The sequence below is a fragment of the Prinia subflava genome, chromosome Z (genome assembly GCF_021018805.1).
Source record: "Prinia subflava isolate CZ2003 ecotype Zambia chromosome Z, Cam_Psub_1.2, whole genome shotgun sequence".
NCBI classification, from domain to species: Eukaryota; Metazoa; Chordata; class Aves; order Passeriformes; family Cisticolidae; genus Prinia; species Prinia subflava.
The window spans coordinates 93315233-93332534 of NC_086283.1; the positions used below are offsets into that span (position 1 = coordinate 93315233).

The 17302-nt window shown below is 37.1% G+C and overlaps 1 protein-coding gene across 3 annotated transcripts in view; it reads left to right on the forward strand.

Moving 5' to 3' along the window:
- KIF2A (kinesin family member 2A) overlaps positions 1 to 16663 on the forward strand; it is a 57626-nt gene extending 40963 nt beyond the window's left edge. For 2 of the 3 annotated variants that reach the window (XM_063421984.1, XM_063421983.1), the window contains exons 15-20: positions 1816 to 1926; positions 6112 to 6179; positions 9120 to 9270; positions 10843 to 10944; positions 12952 to 13087; positions 14910 to 16663. In XM_063421984.1, coding sequence (XP_063278054.1) covers positions 1816 to 1926; positions 6112 to 6179; positions 9120 to 9270; positions 10843 to 10944; positions 12952 to 13087; positions 14910 to 14995 — 654 coding nt within the window. In that variant the 3' untranslated portion in view covers positions 14996 to 16663. Of the gene's footprint in view, positions 1 to 1815; positions 1927 to 6111; positions 6180 to 7836; positions 7951 to 9119; positions 9271 to 10842; positions 10945 to 12951; positions 13088 to 14909 lie in introns of all 3 variants that reach the window. The other variant, XM_063421985.1, reaches the window with a different exon arrangement.
- The last annotated feature ends 639 nt before the right edge of the window (positions 16664 to 17302 follow it).

Sequence of the window (17302 nt, forward strand, 5' to 3'; positions counted from 1 at the left end):
ACCATTGGATTGATGTTACTACTCATTTCTAAATGTGATTGAATAAAGCTATTTTGTTTTCGGGGTTTGGTTTGATTTTTTTTCAGTGTATTTATTTTTGTATTGGATAGTTATCATACAACGTGTTTGGTTAATTTTTATACAACTTGTCTTTTTAATTATAGCAAAAGGTTCTGCTGCTGCTGTGCTAGTGATTTTCATCCACATTATATGGGGAACAGGGAAATAAAAATAAATGGAGGTCTTGCAGAGGTGTAAAAGGTGGTACAAAAAGATAGAAGTTTCTCAATGACATGTTTCCCATTTTTCATCTATCGAAAAACATTACACAGCCTTTTCCATTGATATTCAGGACCTATGAAGTTATTTTCAAGTTCCAATTAAACTAGTACATTCTGACAAAGTGGTCTTTGTTGCTAATCCAAGATTTGCTCTTTCCACCTGCATATCAGTCCTGTGTTAACCTGTTCAGGATTTTGGCACAGGAAGTTGGCACATTACTTTCTGTAATGTCTCTACGTGGAAGTACTGTTGTAATTTTGTTACCTGGTTTTCAGAGATGTAATGAAAACCAAATGTAGTTTAAAACGCTACTACAAATTTAGAAGCTAGTGCTGTCCTTTTGTAATCTGTTACTAACAAGGAAATAATCCAATTCTAATTCTTCAGGAGTAAGCAAACTAAAAATCATTATAGTAAATCAAAATATCAATTAAAAACTTGCTGATTGCCATATCAGTAGTTCAATATATGATATATCTGCAGCTGGAATTAAGTGTACTTCTGTAGTATTATTCACATAACACAAAGGCCATTCCATCTATTAGTGCAGCTAAAAACAAAGCTCTAATTTGAAATACATTTGAAGTATGGTTGTAGAAGTTCTGTGTGTAGATACTGTAAAAGTGCACCAGGGAAGCCTTGCACCTGAAGAGATGTCAGTTCAGGCAAAGGCAGGGTCTGGAATTAACAGTCAAATTATTATGATAACAACAATGCAAAAATTTAAAATTAAAATTTCTTTGCATAAGAATATCTTATTAAAAATATTAGAGCTCTGAAAGAAGTGATGATTAGATCACTGGTGTTTTGGTGTCACTGTTATTCTTAGTTGCTGCTGTGACTTCCATAATGTTTACATCTATACAGTACTGCTTGCTGGAACCCAGTCAGCTGCAAATATAGTGTATCTTCTTGCCTCTGGGAATGGAAGAGAAGATCTTATCCTTGTTTCCTCACATTAAGAGTGTTTTACAACAGGGAGTGACCTAATGTTTTCAAGTGTCTTCCAAGTAGGGAACTTGCTTCCAGTGGAGACCTATGCCTACTTGGTTTGTGACCTAAGGAAGTTTTCAGAAAGTTTGTTGTCTTCTAAGCTGTAAAGAAAGACAGTGGTAAAATCTGAATCAAAGCCACTGCTTTTAATTGATACATTTAACACATGTCCTTGCCCATACTGCTGCTACTAGCAGAGTTTGCAGCTTGTTCATGCTTTTGTAGATGATAATTGGGAATAATTGTTAGCCTGAACATTTCACATCAACACTGTTTAGTTTTGTTGGATACAATAGATATAAACAGTCTGGATGACACTGAAATACTTTTTAGGCTTCTAATCCATTTTAAATTCTTTCTTCTCTACTGAGCCTAATGAGAAACAGAAGCCCAATGCTTATTGAATCCTAGCTTTAGCAGTAAATTTTAATGATACTTTTGGGGCAGTACATCAAATATAAGGCGCATGTTTTCTGATTCTGAATTGCATTTTTATTATGTTTATTTAACCCATGATAAGGAATCTCTTTGTTCTTACAGGAGTGCATTAGAGCCTTAGGCCGAAATAAACCTCACACACCCTTCAGAGCAAGTAAACTTACTCAGGTGTTACGAGATTCGTTCATTGGAGAAAACTCACGTACCTGCATGGTAAGTTGATTTGGTTAACTGTTCTAACAATTACAAAGGGAAAAGACACTGCAAATTTAGGCTATTATGTTTAAAATTGGTTGTTTGCTACTGATAGTGTGTTGGACTTAAATTTATTCACTAATTGACATTATATGTGGAGAAGGATTTCAAAAGAGACATTTCTCAGTGGTTTAGATTGAATATTCGGAGAATTTTTTTCACCAAAGGGGTTGTCAAGTATTGGAACTGAAGAGAATTGATCTAGTCACAATCCTTAGAGATCTTTAAAAGATGTGTAGATGTAATTAGGGACATGGTAGTGGGCTTTGCTGGGTTAGTGGTTGGACTAAATGATTTTAGAGGTCTTTTCCAACCCAAGTGGTTCTATGATTCTGTGATTTTAGAAAACTTGTTCCCTTCTCACTTTATTGTTGCTTGTTCTGGTTTTCTAGCTAGGCGGGCAGCTAGAAACACTTCTAGCTTGAGAAGTTTGTTTTTAACGGTATCTTAATTATAAAAGAGTCTTGCTTGTTTTGCAGAATTCTGGGAAAGAGGGTGTAGACTGGAAATACAGTGATGACTTGTGATTTTTAAATGAGAAGGATTAAACTAAAAGTTGGTGTCAGGGCCATCAGAATATACTTAAGGCTGTTGAGGGAGAAGTTGTTGGGATAGACTGGACAAATAACTGTTGTAAATACATAATATACATATATTTATATACAAATATATAGCATAGAACACAAATCAAAATTATTATAAATATTATAAATTATTAACTATTATAAATATATAAAATTATAAAAATATGTAAATAATTGTTAAAATACCTGTATATGTGCATTTGCACCAGTCTGAAAAACAGAATTCCTCTGACAAATGAGTCAAAGGACAGATAAAGGTCCTGGTGTCCTCTTGCTTTATTTGTGTATCCTGAACATTTCTCTTTATGAGAATGCAAACTCTTTGCAGTGCATAGTGATTACTAGGCTTTTACTTTTCACAGGATTACTTTTCACAGGCTCTGTTGAATTAATTAGTCTAGAGGCCAGAGAAGTATGCAGACCACAATGTGAAAACCATAAGCTGTCTTAGGACAGCTTATTCTTCCCTTTAGCTGCTACGTATGGTTCTAATTTGAAAACAGTGGTAAAATAGCATTTTTATTAACCAATTTCTTCCTTCAGTTTTCTAATGAAACAACAAGATAGTTTTCTTTCCCACTGAGACACTGACCAAGTTGATGATGTCCCTGCTCATTGCATAAGGTGTTGAAATAAATGATCTTTAGAGGTCTCTTCCAACTCAAATCATTGTATGACTCCATAAATTCATGAATCCTGTGCAGGTTTAGATAGCTAGATGGTGGAATTCTAGAAGGTGTATCCACACTGCTAAAGGAGGTTTGAAAAATCAGCCTGTTGGAGGTTACTCTCTGCACATCAAATTATTAGCATTTGTGAATATTCCATGGAAGTTCTTAATTAATAAAAAGAATCCCCTCTGCACGAGGAAATATGCTTGAATTATTGTTGTTATTTTCTCATTCACATAACTACAGTCTCTTCACAACTGAGTTTAAGAAAGCTCTTTGAAGATGCTGCTTTCAAATTCATTCTTCTGCTATTTTTCTTAGTAGTAGGACCACTTTGTGACATTCTGGTTTTAGTGTTTGTTTACATGATTTTTTAAATTAAGAATGCAATCAGCAGAGTTTCGTTTTAAGACACTGTTGTGTGGTTCAATCCCAGCCAGCAAAGGGGGTTATTACTAAGGACTGTCAACATGACAGATTTGATACACTCTTCAAACATGCTGTTTGAATACGACATTTTGCAACTATGTGGTGCTTTTCAATATGCAATGCATATGAAATGATGCAGTAAAATCTTGTGATTTTTAACTTACTAAAGGATTCCTGGAGTAATAAAATACCTGCTGTATGTTTTCCACTTGCTTTCTGAGGTACAAATCTGTAGGGAGGATATTTGAGTAAAACTCACTGGGTAGGTTCTACACTTCATTTTTGTGTGACTTTTCCTTTTATTGTTTATGGATATGTTGCAGTTGTAAAAGTTACATCTTTACAGATGGAGTATTCTCTCTGTATATAACATTAAACTATGTTTTGGAAACTCTTTGCTTTTTCAAATTTCAGAAAAATATTTTGAAAATAACTTCATAACGTTGACAGTTATGACTAGCATTTGCTTCCTTCAAAAGAAATCCAGAGACTTACAGTCAGCATGAATATATTTTTTTAAATTTTATCAGTCATTGCAGTTTTACTGTTCTTGTCTTTAAACAGTTTGAGAAACTATTTAAAGTTTTTGGAGAGTTTCATTGTAGGATAATGAGTCATTTGAAAGTTGCAGTGTGACTACATAGAATAGTCTCATTTTTTAACCAGTGCTGTTCCCTGACATGTTGCACCGTTCATGTGCTGCAGTCATAGCTGAAGTGGTCAGACCCTTCAGCCCTCCAAGGTGGGAGTAGGAACATGCTGACTTTCATGTCCAGACAGGGCCATTGCTGGCACTTTGATGGCTTACAAGCAGTGTAGATAGATTCAAAACAGGAAGAGTGATTATTACAGGTCCTAAAGATACTCCTGTCCATAAATAGTGCAGCTTTTTCCATCCTCATTTGGAACTGGGGACAAGAAAGTGAGCAACAGAGAGGTCTGAGTCCTCCTGTCCTGCTGGACTGGGCTTGTTGGGGCCTGAAGAGAGATTATACACCAAGGCTTGTGCACAAGTTCATGTGTCCTGAGCTGGGTATTCACACAGACCAAGGCACCTACAATGGCATTTCCCTAGAGCAGCTGTACCTTATGCTCTTTAAAATGTTGGAGCAATCTCCTAGTGTTAACAGCAGTGGTAGTAAATAGGTAAAGCAAAAGCCACACACACAAAGCAAAGGAACACATGGAATTCATTCGCCACTTTCAATTTTCAGGATAGTTCAGCTGTCCCCAGGCTGTATCACATGTAATGATGCCTTGGGAAGACAAATGCCATCAATCTAAATATCACTGCCTGTAGCATGCGCTGAACATTAAACTGTTGGAAGAGATGTATGCGTTTTTCACATTATTTGAGTTTGTAAGGGTTTTAGGAACTTCTAGATTTTTAGATTATTCAATTATATTTGTTAATTTTTGTTACCCAGAACAAGAGACATGCAGTTGTGTGATCTCAATTATAAGCTTGTTTTCCTTAGTAATTGATGTATACTAGTATTAGAGGTTTAAACTTAGGTCTGTATGGTCACTTCCACCACATATTTTTCCTTTCTCTCCAGAAGGAGAAATTCCTTTTGGGATGACTTCCTCTACTTTTATACAGGAATGTCAGCAGCAGGATGAAAGAGAGGACCAGGATTATTTAATCACCATCAGTTTCAGCCTCCTGAGTCTATGATGCCACAAAAATGTTAGTGTGTAGGATCATAGAGATGTTTGTTCTGGGTAGAGCCTTTATGACTGTTTAGGAAAGAGCACAGGTAGAAAAACTGGACTACTGAGAGACTAGGACAAATAATGATCCCACTTTTCCCAATCACAGTTTTAGTTTTTGCTGATTTCAGGAAAGGCAGTGCTATCTTCAGAGTCGTTAATTTAACTGGAAAAAGAATGACCTTTAGATTCCAGATAGGTCTTGTGAAAGGTTTGCTGTCAAGTATTGTTTACAGATAATTGTTAATTGACAAAAAGTATATGTCTACTTAGGAAAATAGTTAAACTCAAGCTGATCTTTACTACTGTCAAGTTCTGTTTCTGATGTGGTCAAAATCAGCATAGAATCTCCTTGAACAGAGGAGAGTCTCAAAAGTAAAAAAATAATCTGGTAATTGTTTATAGGGTACATCAGACTTAAGGTCTACTGAGTTGCGTATTTCCTTTTTTGAGGGGTGTATTTTTAAAGTTACAATTTCACATTTACACAGTATGTTACCAAGATGGTTGGAAAAATTGGATTTCTATGAATTCTTGATGTTCCTTGTAGGGTTAAAAGAATTAGATTGAAGCTTTGACTGGACATATGTGTCCCTGAGATGTTGTATAAGGACAACTGTACATAGCAGACATTCTTTGTAGAAGATCAGAAATTAAACTGGAGATGAAAAAATATATACCTTTAAATTCATCTATTCTTTCTTTTGTTCAAAGTAATTTACTAATGTGTGGCCTGTTCTCTCCAGATCGCTACAATTTCTCCGGGGATGGCATCATGTGAAAACACTCTAAATACATTGAGATACGCAAATAGGTATGAAAAAAGTTATTTCTTACAGCTATACTGACTGTTGATGACTGATATTTGAAATAGTGTTGGTCCGTGATATATGATTATTTTAGCTACTTGAATAATTCAGTGGTAGTGGTGTGTCTTAATATGATTAAAAACAAATTACTGATCCAGGCTCACATTTAATTTGTCACTTTGTACAACTATTACAAAAGAATCTATTAAAACTGTATTTGTGCCATTATCCAGAGATGTATAACGTGGATTGCAAGGTATGTGGGACATGCTACTATTAGTTTTGCCCTTGCTTTGAAAGGACCATCTCTTGCATTAGGGATAGTTGGTGCTCATGATGATTCTCTAGGGTGTTGGCTAAAGTACCTTTCTGCCTTTCTGTGATTTTTTTTCGATCCTTTTGGTGGAATAGTGTGCAGTTGCCAGTCTGTATTATATATACTTATAAAATTTCATGCTTCCCTAAGTCAGGCCAATATTTGAGGACCCTAAGTAAAAGCTTAAAAAAGCAGAAAATCCAACAGGCTTTATGATTGCTGTAGAGAAATTAGCACCTTCAGAGGCAGATACATCCTTTGAGATCTGTACTGCTCTAAGAAAGTGTTCATTCTTTCCAGTGAGTGCAAAAGGAGCCCTCACCTGCTGCAGTTCTCCTGTGTTTAAAATCTGTGGAGATGGTGCAATCAGGTCCTTTTTGTCCCTGCAGAGACTCAGAGACGCCTCACACTTGGCTGCAAAGAACAAAGGTGGCAGATAGCCTCTGGGCCATCAGAAGCTCTGGCTTTGCCAGAATTGACCACCATCTGGGGGTCTGTCTGCCCCAGTGAGAGATCAGGCAGAACCACAACTGCTTCTCCTTGGCTTGGCACAAAGGCCTGCTAGGAAGGCTTACTGCCTGCTTCTCTCAGTCTCCAAGTGTCCTTGTGTCTGGGTTAATGGAGCTAGTAGTAAACTGTCTGGCTTGGACCAGTCTCTGTCATTTCCTCCCTGAAGAGAATGAGGCATCTACTCATCTGCTTAGGGCAACATGATGCAGGACCCTGCACATTCGAGGCTTACTGGAACTTCTACCCCTTATAGAACTTACTTTGCTAAAGTGATTTCGTAACAAGTCACTACAAAACAAATTAAGCACCTCTTCCTAGTGTGCTAAATAATTGTCCTGAAACTGTTTCCTCCCCTTATTGTTAAAATTTAATGTTTTTATGGAGTATATACCTGTCACTGTGACGTTGCTTCACGTGTTTTGTATAGTTTATTGTTTTCTAACAATACATCATTTTCATAGTAGTTAGTTTTAGGTGCTGGACACTAGTGTGTGGGCAGTGAATAGAATTTACGCTTCTGTAGCTGTAATGATTTGGTATTTTAAAAGGAGTCACTCAGTGGAATATTGAAGGTAGAGAAAATCATGTTAGCTATACAAACTGAAATCTGGAATTACGCTTTTCAAAACCCTGCTGTTATAGTTAGCAGCACTGGTTTTGTTCAGTTTTGTTAGTGACCTGTACTATTTGCAGAGATTTTAAATGTGTCAAAACACTTGTGTTATAAAAAGTTTGTTAGTTAAACTATTAAAGAAGTATGCTAAACAGAGTTGTCATTTTAAATGTGTTTATGAGAACATTTTCTTTTAATTTGCCACTGTATTTTGCTGCTGCAGAGTAAAGGAATTTGGAATTAGTCCTTCGGACATTCCCTTCTCACAGGGTAGTGGCAGTCGCTCTGATCTCTCTCCTTCCTATGAGTATGACGACTTTTCTCCTTCAAACACCAGGTCTACTTCATTCTATACATGGAACTTTATTTTTAAGTTTTCTTTTTGGCTATGTAATTTTACAGACCAACCTTTCATTAGTCCCCTTGCCTTGAGTCACACATACTTTGTTTTTATTTTGGTTTGGCAGGTGATGGTTCTGCATGATATGCAATCATCTTCCCAGTATTTTGTTTACCCTCCTTAAACATCCACATTCTGTATCCAGGCTTGCTAGTTTCCTTCATACATTTTTAAAAAATAGAAATGGTGATGTCAACTTCATACATTTAGTGGACCAAACCTAACAAATTTGTGTTTAGGGTAATTTGAATATCTCTGAAAGAGAAAATTTATATATATATATATATATATATATATATATAAATGTGTATATATATATGTGTGTATATATATATATATGTTATTAAAGCTTTGCAGCACTGTGAAGATAAATGAAAAATATTTTCCATTGTAATAAATAAGTGCTACTTGAAGGAACATTATTTCCATTAAAGAAATCAGGGATATGTTCTAAAACTTGCTTTCAGACTTTCATGCATCTTTCATAAACTTGCTTTTAAATAGGCTTTTTTTGACAGAATCATGATCAATCTTTAAACTACTTACATGCTGCAAGAGCCTACCATTTTATTAAAGTATTTTTACCTTTAAAGTTAATGAAAGGATCTATTTGTTCTCTAAAATATTTGGTTGCAAGTTATTATTTTCTTCAGAATTTCATGGTTGATTTGCTTATAACAGCTAGTGCAGAGCTGATTGACTAACTTTTTTAAAGTGCAACTGTCTATGCAGAAAAAGGAACATTGTGATGTTTAGGGTGCCAAATGACCTTTTCTTTGAAATATCACCTCTTGTCAAAGAGTTAATGTTGAGGGCTTTGAAATTTTTGCCCTCCTAACTGTTAACAAGTAGTAAGATTTCAATTAGAAAATTGATTTCTTGATAGATTACTTTAATCCACATGCAAGTAGTAAAAATGCAAGGGTCCATGCCTTTTAGGAACTGGACTAATATCTTTTTGTCCCTGAAGGTACATTAAATTTGTGAAGCTGACATCATCATCCTCCTTATTAAATGAATTGATTGCACATAAACCCATAGAGCTTTGGCTGTGACTCTTTTGCAGAGGAGGTGACTAATTTCAAACAAAACACTTTCTGCCGTAGGGTGAAGGAGCTGACGGTTGATCCGAGTGCCACAGGGGATATCCGTTCCATTATTCACCATACTCCCAATCAGATGGACGACCTGGAGACACAGTGGGGTGTGGGAAGCTCCCCTCAGAGAGATGATCTCAAACTGCTTTGTGAACAAAATGTGAGTGGTTTACAGAATTACATGGAAAGCAGTGAGGACATACAGTGGGCAGAACAAATCCAGAGGAGTAGCCTGTTAGTAAGATCTTAAATACATACAGCATACCTCTTGCCTTTTCTCTTTATGGTATTATGCTCATTTCTGTACAAAAGAAAAACCAAACCCAAAATGTTTCTTGAAGTGTTTCTTTACCTTCCTTAGTGATGAGGGCTTTTAATGTCTAGGCAGGCTGTGGCGACGATCTATAATATGCATTTTTTCCACGATAGCATCACATTCTTTTAGGCAGTGGGAAGTATCCTAAAACTCATCTGTTTTATTTAACACCCTTTGTGGTTTTGAATGTTATTTTTCCTGCATGCAAACCCCATTTCAATGGTATTTGCCTTTCCCTCCGTACAGAAATCTGCCTACCCATCATTCCACCTCCTAGTATTCTGGTTTTCCTAGGGTGAAACCCAGTGCACTGTTGGGGAAAACACCCACATGATATTCCCAGTACGTCTCCCTGGGCTGGAGGAGGAGAGGGCTGAGAGATGTCTTCTGAAGGGCATTCTCTCTCATTGCTGAATATCAGCTCTAGTCCTGATCCTTAAATAATCAAAAGAAATTAAAACTCTGTTTCTGAAAATGACCATGATAAAGAGAAAGGAAAGATCCTTACAATCCTAACATTTTTCACAAGACTCCCAGTCTTGTCAGACATCTCTTTGTGATATCTGCAGTATATCTCACTTTAGTAAATGACTTTTTTTCCAGGTTTCTGTTTCATATGAACATGGTAGTGATTCTTAGGGCTTCCCATTAGATGTTCCTTCCAACCAGATATCCTATCATATCACTAGTTCGTTGCTTATGTTGAATGAATTTAAGCCTTACTTAATGTTTTAAAAAATATTTCAAAGGCACTGTGTAAGGAACTACCCTGTCCTGCTAAACATTAATTAAGCCTACAGTACTTTTGTCTTCTATTGTTGAGTTTAATTTTTAAAGAAGCCTTCTTTGTCCCAGTTTTTAAGTCCATGTGTGCATTCTTCTAATTTATCAGTCACTATGTACATTTTAGATTACTCCCTTACATTTATTTAACTTTTGTTTTCTAAAGGTTTAATTTAGTTTGATTTCCTGGAATGCATTGAATGTAATTGCTCTTCTCTTTTTTTGAAAATTTTTTCCTGTCTGTTGCAGCATGCACAACAAAAAGCCCTAACAGAAACCCAAAGTCTTCTGTGGGCATTAAAATATATTAGAAATTATAATTCTTCCCTTGAGACTATTTTAACTTGTTATTTTTGTGTGGAGTATTCTGATTTCCACTATTTGCTATGATTAGTGACTGAAAATTTTTGGTGAATATTAATTAAATTTAACTCTAAATATTTTGAATTAATTGCTTCTTCTATTCATTCTTGGAGATTTTCTTAATACTTCTATGAAGTATTGTATTCTATTTTTGACAATCTTTGCCTTCTGCATATTTTTTTTCCACGTTCTGTGAGGAAATTGGTCACATTCAACATTTTCTGTAGCCACAGTTCTTTGCAGGCTAACAAGGTTAACTGTTGTTTTTAGGAAGAAGAAGTTTCTCCACAGTTGTTCAGTTTCCATGAAGCTGTGTCTCAAATGGTAGAAATGGAAGAGCAAGTAGTAGAAGACCACAGGACTGTCTTCCAGGTAAAGAGCTCCACTTCATTTTATCCTAATTCAGGAATTCACACTTTCCCAATGAAAGTCCATACTCTTGAAGATGGAGGAGCATCTGACCTGTAGCCTTTCTGTCTGTCAGAGATTCCTAACCTGATTTATTATGTTAAGCTGATTGGATCAAACAAATAGGAACAGATTCAGTAATACCTGATCTTAGTCACCATGATTAAAGAGAAGTGCATTTCTTGGTCATTGCAGAAATTTAGTAAAATTTTCTTTTGCTGGGCTGGTAATTATGTTTCTGTCAGCACCATTTCTGTTTGGTCATCTCCTTCCAAGAATTGTGTCTGAATCTGTATATTCTTTGTGACCTCTTCCTCTCCAGAAGATTTGTGTATTTCAGACTCCCTATTTGCTTCCAATCTTCACAGCTGTGCAAAGATTTCACTTGCTGTTAGTCAGAGCTTTTGGAAGGAATACTGCCCATGTAGTGCTGGTCAGTGCTATGGAACCTTTTACACCCACAGAATTGGGGCAATAAGTATGAGTTACTTGTTTTCAGAAGGAAATGTGGATTGCTTCTGTTTATAACCTTAAAGCCTTCAGGCAAGCTGTCTGTTTGGCACATCTGTTCCTGGAGAACAGCAGACCATCAAACCCGTAGGGAATACACATTATCAGCTTAGGTATCTAGCTTAATGGAACATTGATGTGTGTTCATAATAAAGCAAGATGCTAAATAAAACATCTTACAGTGAATGTAGAGATCTAGTTATAATGGAACATTAGCCCTGAAGTAAAACATACAGAAGTGTGAAAGTCATGTGCCGTGTGCTGTGGCTATGTCCTAATGCGGCTTCTGGAGAGACAATCTGCTTTAGTTTAGGATGTAATTGCCTCTGTCTGTCCATCTGGCCTTCTGCTGGAGATTACTGCTCCTTCTGGCAGTCCCTGGGAGGAGGAGTGTCCGAGCCTCAGGTCCCTTCATCACAGCATGGCCTGTTAGTTTATGCTGTGTCTGTGGGTGGGCTGCACCAATACAACATCCCACAGCTGTACCAGTCATCTTGTGTCAGTGCTCTCCCAAAGCAGCTGAGTCACAGCATCCTTTCCTGACAGCAATGGCTAAAATACACCAGTGCAACTAACTGTGCTCTACATATCCAGGAGCCTTTGTCTTCGATGTACAAGGTTAGATGAGGTGACTCTTACCCCAGTGTAAGCTCCATCTCTCCTGAAAGCCAAAAAACAGACAAGGAGTTTGGACTACATTCTCAGTTTTGCTTGGGCTGTGGAGCATAGAGGGAAAGACTTCATCTTAATAAGTCAAACCAAGCTCTCTAGTATGCCCGGAGCTGTCAGCTGCTTTCTTTTCTTTAAACCAAAGCATTTCCAATGGGCTCAGTTCTTCTGATCACAATTTTGCATGGTTCTGTAACATTTAAACTCGTGGCTGCATTCTTCTTTGCTACAAGCTTTTTCCCCCCCTCTTATTTTTTGTTCAGAGTGCAAAGATGAGCTTCTTTAACCAACCTTTATTGTATTCCTGTGTGTGGATTTAGGTCATATAATAGTGAGTTTAAAATAAGTATCCTTTTATACAGCTTCTCTCAAAACAGGGCAGAATTATCTTGGCTCCTTGAATGTAATAGTCACTGTGTGACTACATAGTGGTAGGCAGCCCACACTTAAAGACTTCAAAGTTTGACTCTTGCGTAAGGGGCACGAACATGATAAAGTTCTGTTCCCTAAATTCCTCAGCTTCACAACCACCTAATGCTCTGAATGTGAAGATAACTGGGTAGCTGGGGCTTACCTGTGATGATGTGGCCACTGAAATTAAAAAAGAATGTAGAAAAAAATGCAGTTTTGTTGAATAAGGAATAAGGTTTCATTTCTGGATTGAAATCTATTTTATTGAGGTGACTAGGCAGTAAAATGTGTAGTCATTGTGCAAAAAACTCTGAATCAGCTCTTGGTCTTGAGAATCTGCTGATGTATTTTGGTTTTTTGTATTTTTAAACATTTATCTAGGAATCCATTAGATGGTTGGAAGTTGAAAAACTACTTCTTGAGATGACAGAAGAAGTTGACTATGATGTGGATTCTTATGCTACCCAACTTGAAGCAATTCTAGAGCAAAAAATTGATATTCTGACTGAACTTAGAGGTAAGTTGCTTTTAGTCACTTCTCTGGGCATTATTAGCATATGCCGTGGAGACTTGCAGTAAAAACAAAGAAGAAAAAACAAAAGTGGATGTATTCTAGGGTCTTGTTTCCCTGCTTATGCTGGCCACCAGTGGAAGGAACATTTATTCTGCAGTCTAAGAACAAGTTCTCATCTATGATCAGTCCATCCTAACATAAAGGAATGCTATGCTATGCTTTACCTCCAGGAGTACAAACTCAGTCTTGTAACTTTTCTTTTTTTTCCAAAACACTAAAGGAAGGTAAGAAAAATCCAAACCAACTGTATGAAAAAGAACAGAAGGCTATGCAATGAGAAAAAAGCAGTAGGAACTCCCAGTCCCTGCTCTGTTGTGTAGTGTAGCAGGGAACCTGCTGTCATTTTTAAGACTGTGCTTAAGAGTGCCATCAGGCTCTGAGTATTTTAGTTGTTAGCTTCCTTTTTTTTTCAACAGCCTTTGTTTGAATTTTAACAGCTTGTCTTTGTTGAAAAACAAACTGCAGCTAATTCTTAGTGCCCAAAATTAAGTCTTCCACTTGTTTTCTAAAATCAGCTTGTCAGTTGAGTATGTCCTGGAGATAAATTTCCTTTTCATTTTTTTGTTAACTGTTTAGACTCCAGGAAACATACTGCTATACTGGCAAAAGCTCACGGGTGGGTTTGGGGGCTGATGGAACAGTTTTCTTAATCTATGTTAAAAAACTGTAAATTAAAATCTTACTTTTTACTCAGTCTGAGTATCTGCTTGGAATACAACAAGCAGATCAGATGTGGCCTGCTTGCCTCCTGAGCATGCCAGTTAGGAGCTGGACTTTCCTTTTGTTTTTATGGATGATGGCTTTCTTTTCAGAAGACAATTTGAGACACCAGTGGTGAAAAAATGCAGTTTAGGTGACTCCCCCTTCTCTAAAAACTTAGCAGATTCTGTTTTTCAAAAGGCTACTGGAGGTAAAATGCTAAGAGATCTTGCATCTTTACAGCCAGCTTAATATAACTGTAATTTTAAAGGATGTAACTTGTATAAAGACAAAAGTGCTGTCCTGGTATCCTCTGTGTTCTGCTCATGGCACATAATGGTCACTGAATCATTCAACCTTTACTTCTGTCACTGTGGAACTGACATACTTTTGCCATCATTTTGGTTTCCTTCTTCCCGTTCTTGGGCATATTGCTGGGGAATAGAAGGGATGGGAATAGAAAAATGAGGATGCCACACTTCCTTAGGTTTCTCCTAATCTTACTGAATTACAATGAAACCAGTGAATGATGCATTTAACTATTTACAGTGAGTGAGTTCCAAAACCTACTCACTGTTCCAAAATGGTTTTCACATTTGTAAGAAAAAAGAGGGGAATAGAATTTACTCTTCTGGGTTTTAGCATGTGCAGAAATGGCAGACTGTACACTAAATATGATTTTTGTATGTTCCTAAGAGTGTTTTGGAAGGTGCTGGGAAGGAAAAGGATATAGGTGGTGCGTATCTCCCTAGACTCTCTAAGATAGAAGGAGAACGGAAGCGTGAACACTTTACGTGCTGGGAATACAATTGTGCAGTTTGCAAACCTATCCTGCCTAGAGACAGGGGATCCTATCCAAGAAGAGACTAAGTTGCTAAGCAACTTGTTTGTATGGTTTTGAATGCTAGCTTAGCTCAATCCTCTTGTAGTTTGTAGTGTCAGCTATTTCTGTGGAGGAATGTTCCTTGTTGTTCGTTAGGGCTGGGATGTGGAGGATCAGGGCTTAGTTTCAAGATCTGTTGAGCACAGGCACATCAGTACTCATTCTCTTGTTTTTTCCTTAAAGACAAAGTGAAATCTTTCCGGGCAGCTCTGCAAGAAGAGGAACAGGCCAGTAAACAGATCAACCCGAAAAGACCACGTGCCCTTTGAAAAGGGCCTCTGCTGCTAAAGGAATTCATGAACCCGTACTGCTGTAGCACACATTTGTTACAAAACCTAGTGATTGAGAGAACTCAACTACTTGAAAGTAAAAATATTAGAAATGTTCGTGGAAATGTCCCGTTTCTTATTCACCTGAATGACATTTTCAGTTTTATGTGAAATGCTCCTATGATGTCTACAAAATGCTTCTAGACCAGACAGCACAACCATGCAGGGTTCAGATCTGTGAAGCACTTTGTTTTGAATATTTCATTTATTCAAATAGTGAAATGTTTGGAAATACTTGCCATATTTTTAATAAAGCAAAACTGTGGCTATTAAAAGGTCACAGCACTTCCTTCTGACCATGTTCAGTTTCATGACAAAGACCAGCTGTGCAGTTTAAAATTGTGGCGTGCATGCACACCTCACTAGTGGTTTTATGTAACTTTTCTTCCACAGACAGCTGTGCTTAACTCTTCCCATTCTGTGCCTTGATGAAGGCTACTTAACCCTAAACATCCTTTTTCTGAAGCACAGCCTTAAAAAATACATTCCTTACTTGTCAATATAAATTACTTTAGTGTGTGTGCATTCTTGATGTGTTTCAAGAAGACTTATTTTTTGGTGGCTAGTTTCATTTCACAGGATGTGCCATATCATTTTAAGAGGAACTGCAGGCTGTTGAGAGTGGATGAACAGCTGGACATTCCATTTTTCTTGTGAAAATCTGGAATCTTGATTTATTACAATACCATAAAATGGTGATATAATTTTAACAGTCGTAACAATTTAAAAAAAAACCAAAAAAACCAACAAATCAACAAAAATCCACAAAAATATAAACTAGTTGATGTATATTAAAAGGTAATGTTTTAAGTACTGAGGAGAGTTGTATCTTAGGATAATGCAGATAATATGATATGTGGTATGGTGTGATAATGCTATGTATGGATAAGTTAACTATCAAACTTTGGGGATAAATATGTCCATACTGGCCTTTCACATACTGTTTTAAAAACTTCGAATTTAATGCATGACAAAGTTACATGTACATTAACCGTAGTTTGCAGGTAGCTTGAGTAGTTCTGTTGCTTTAAGACGTAGCTAATCCCTATTTTTCCCTTTGTATAGTGCCAGCAGCTGAAAAGTGGGGTAAAATTGCATCATTTGACGATTTTGCACAATACCTCTACCTAGCGCTAATGGAAATCCCACAAGTACCTGAATTCTCACAAATGGCGCCATGTGTATCAGCACTTTTTAGGTGGTGGCACTTGTTATTTTTGCAAGTCAGTATCCAAAAAAGATTGACCTTTCATGTAAGAACTTCTTGTCAAATGAAAAACTGTAGACCTCTGTAGAAGTTCTCCTTCTTCCCAGGAGTTTGTATCAGCAGACTTTTGCTTGGAAATGTTTAAAAATTACTTTGGGAATACAAGCCTGTTGTTTGTGCCAGGCCTGGGGGGGGGAATAAAGGGAAGGCAATGAAAGAGAGTTAAATGAGCCAGAACTTCTTGTAGTGTTTAATGTTTGTATGTCCCATAGAAAAGTAGGCTATGGGAAGCTCTTGTCGCATCATGGTTAAAAATAAAAAATCCTCCTGTGTGTAAACATGAAAACTGAAACCATGTAGATTTTACATAATGTGTTTAATAAATTAAGCTATTAAATGAATTACATCTGAGAATTTCTGTGATGCTTTGGGAAGAGTTTCAATTTGTAAGCAGATCAGTTACATTTTTGAAAAGACCTCTGATTGCAAAATAAAGCCAAGTCCCCTGTACAAGTTTGTTATATAGAAAGAAGTTCCCCAGACCACTGTCCTGACTTTAGTTTTGCAGATCTTAAAAAACCATCACACCTCTTCACAGCTGAAAGAAAAAAACAAAGGAATGGAAGGCAATAGCTTCTGTTAGCTGGTGACAGTACAGGTTATACAGTATCAGAGGTTTTCTCTGAAGCTGCCCTAGACATTTCTAAAAAGCTTCTGAAGACTGAGACATCCTACAGGCATAGCAGTGCCTTCCCTACACTCCATCCATGCAAGCCTAGCACCACAACCAGGCTGTGGCTTACTGTGGGTCCAGAAAGGACAGTCAGCTTTCAGCGCCTTTTTACAAAGCCCTGTGAGTTACATGTGTCCTGTCAAGTAGCACATGCAAGCAGAAACTGCGTCTACTGCCAGTCCTTGTGCCAGAGCTCGCTTTAGTCAGATCTACACTGACACTGAAGCAGTTAAAATCAAGAGAAATTGGTAGGGCTGGTTGTGGCAGTCGGGTTTCTGCAGCCCGTTGCCGTAATGGACTGAAATTA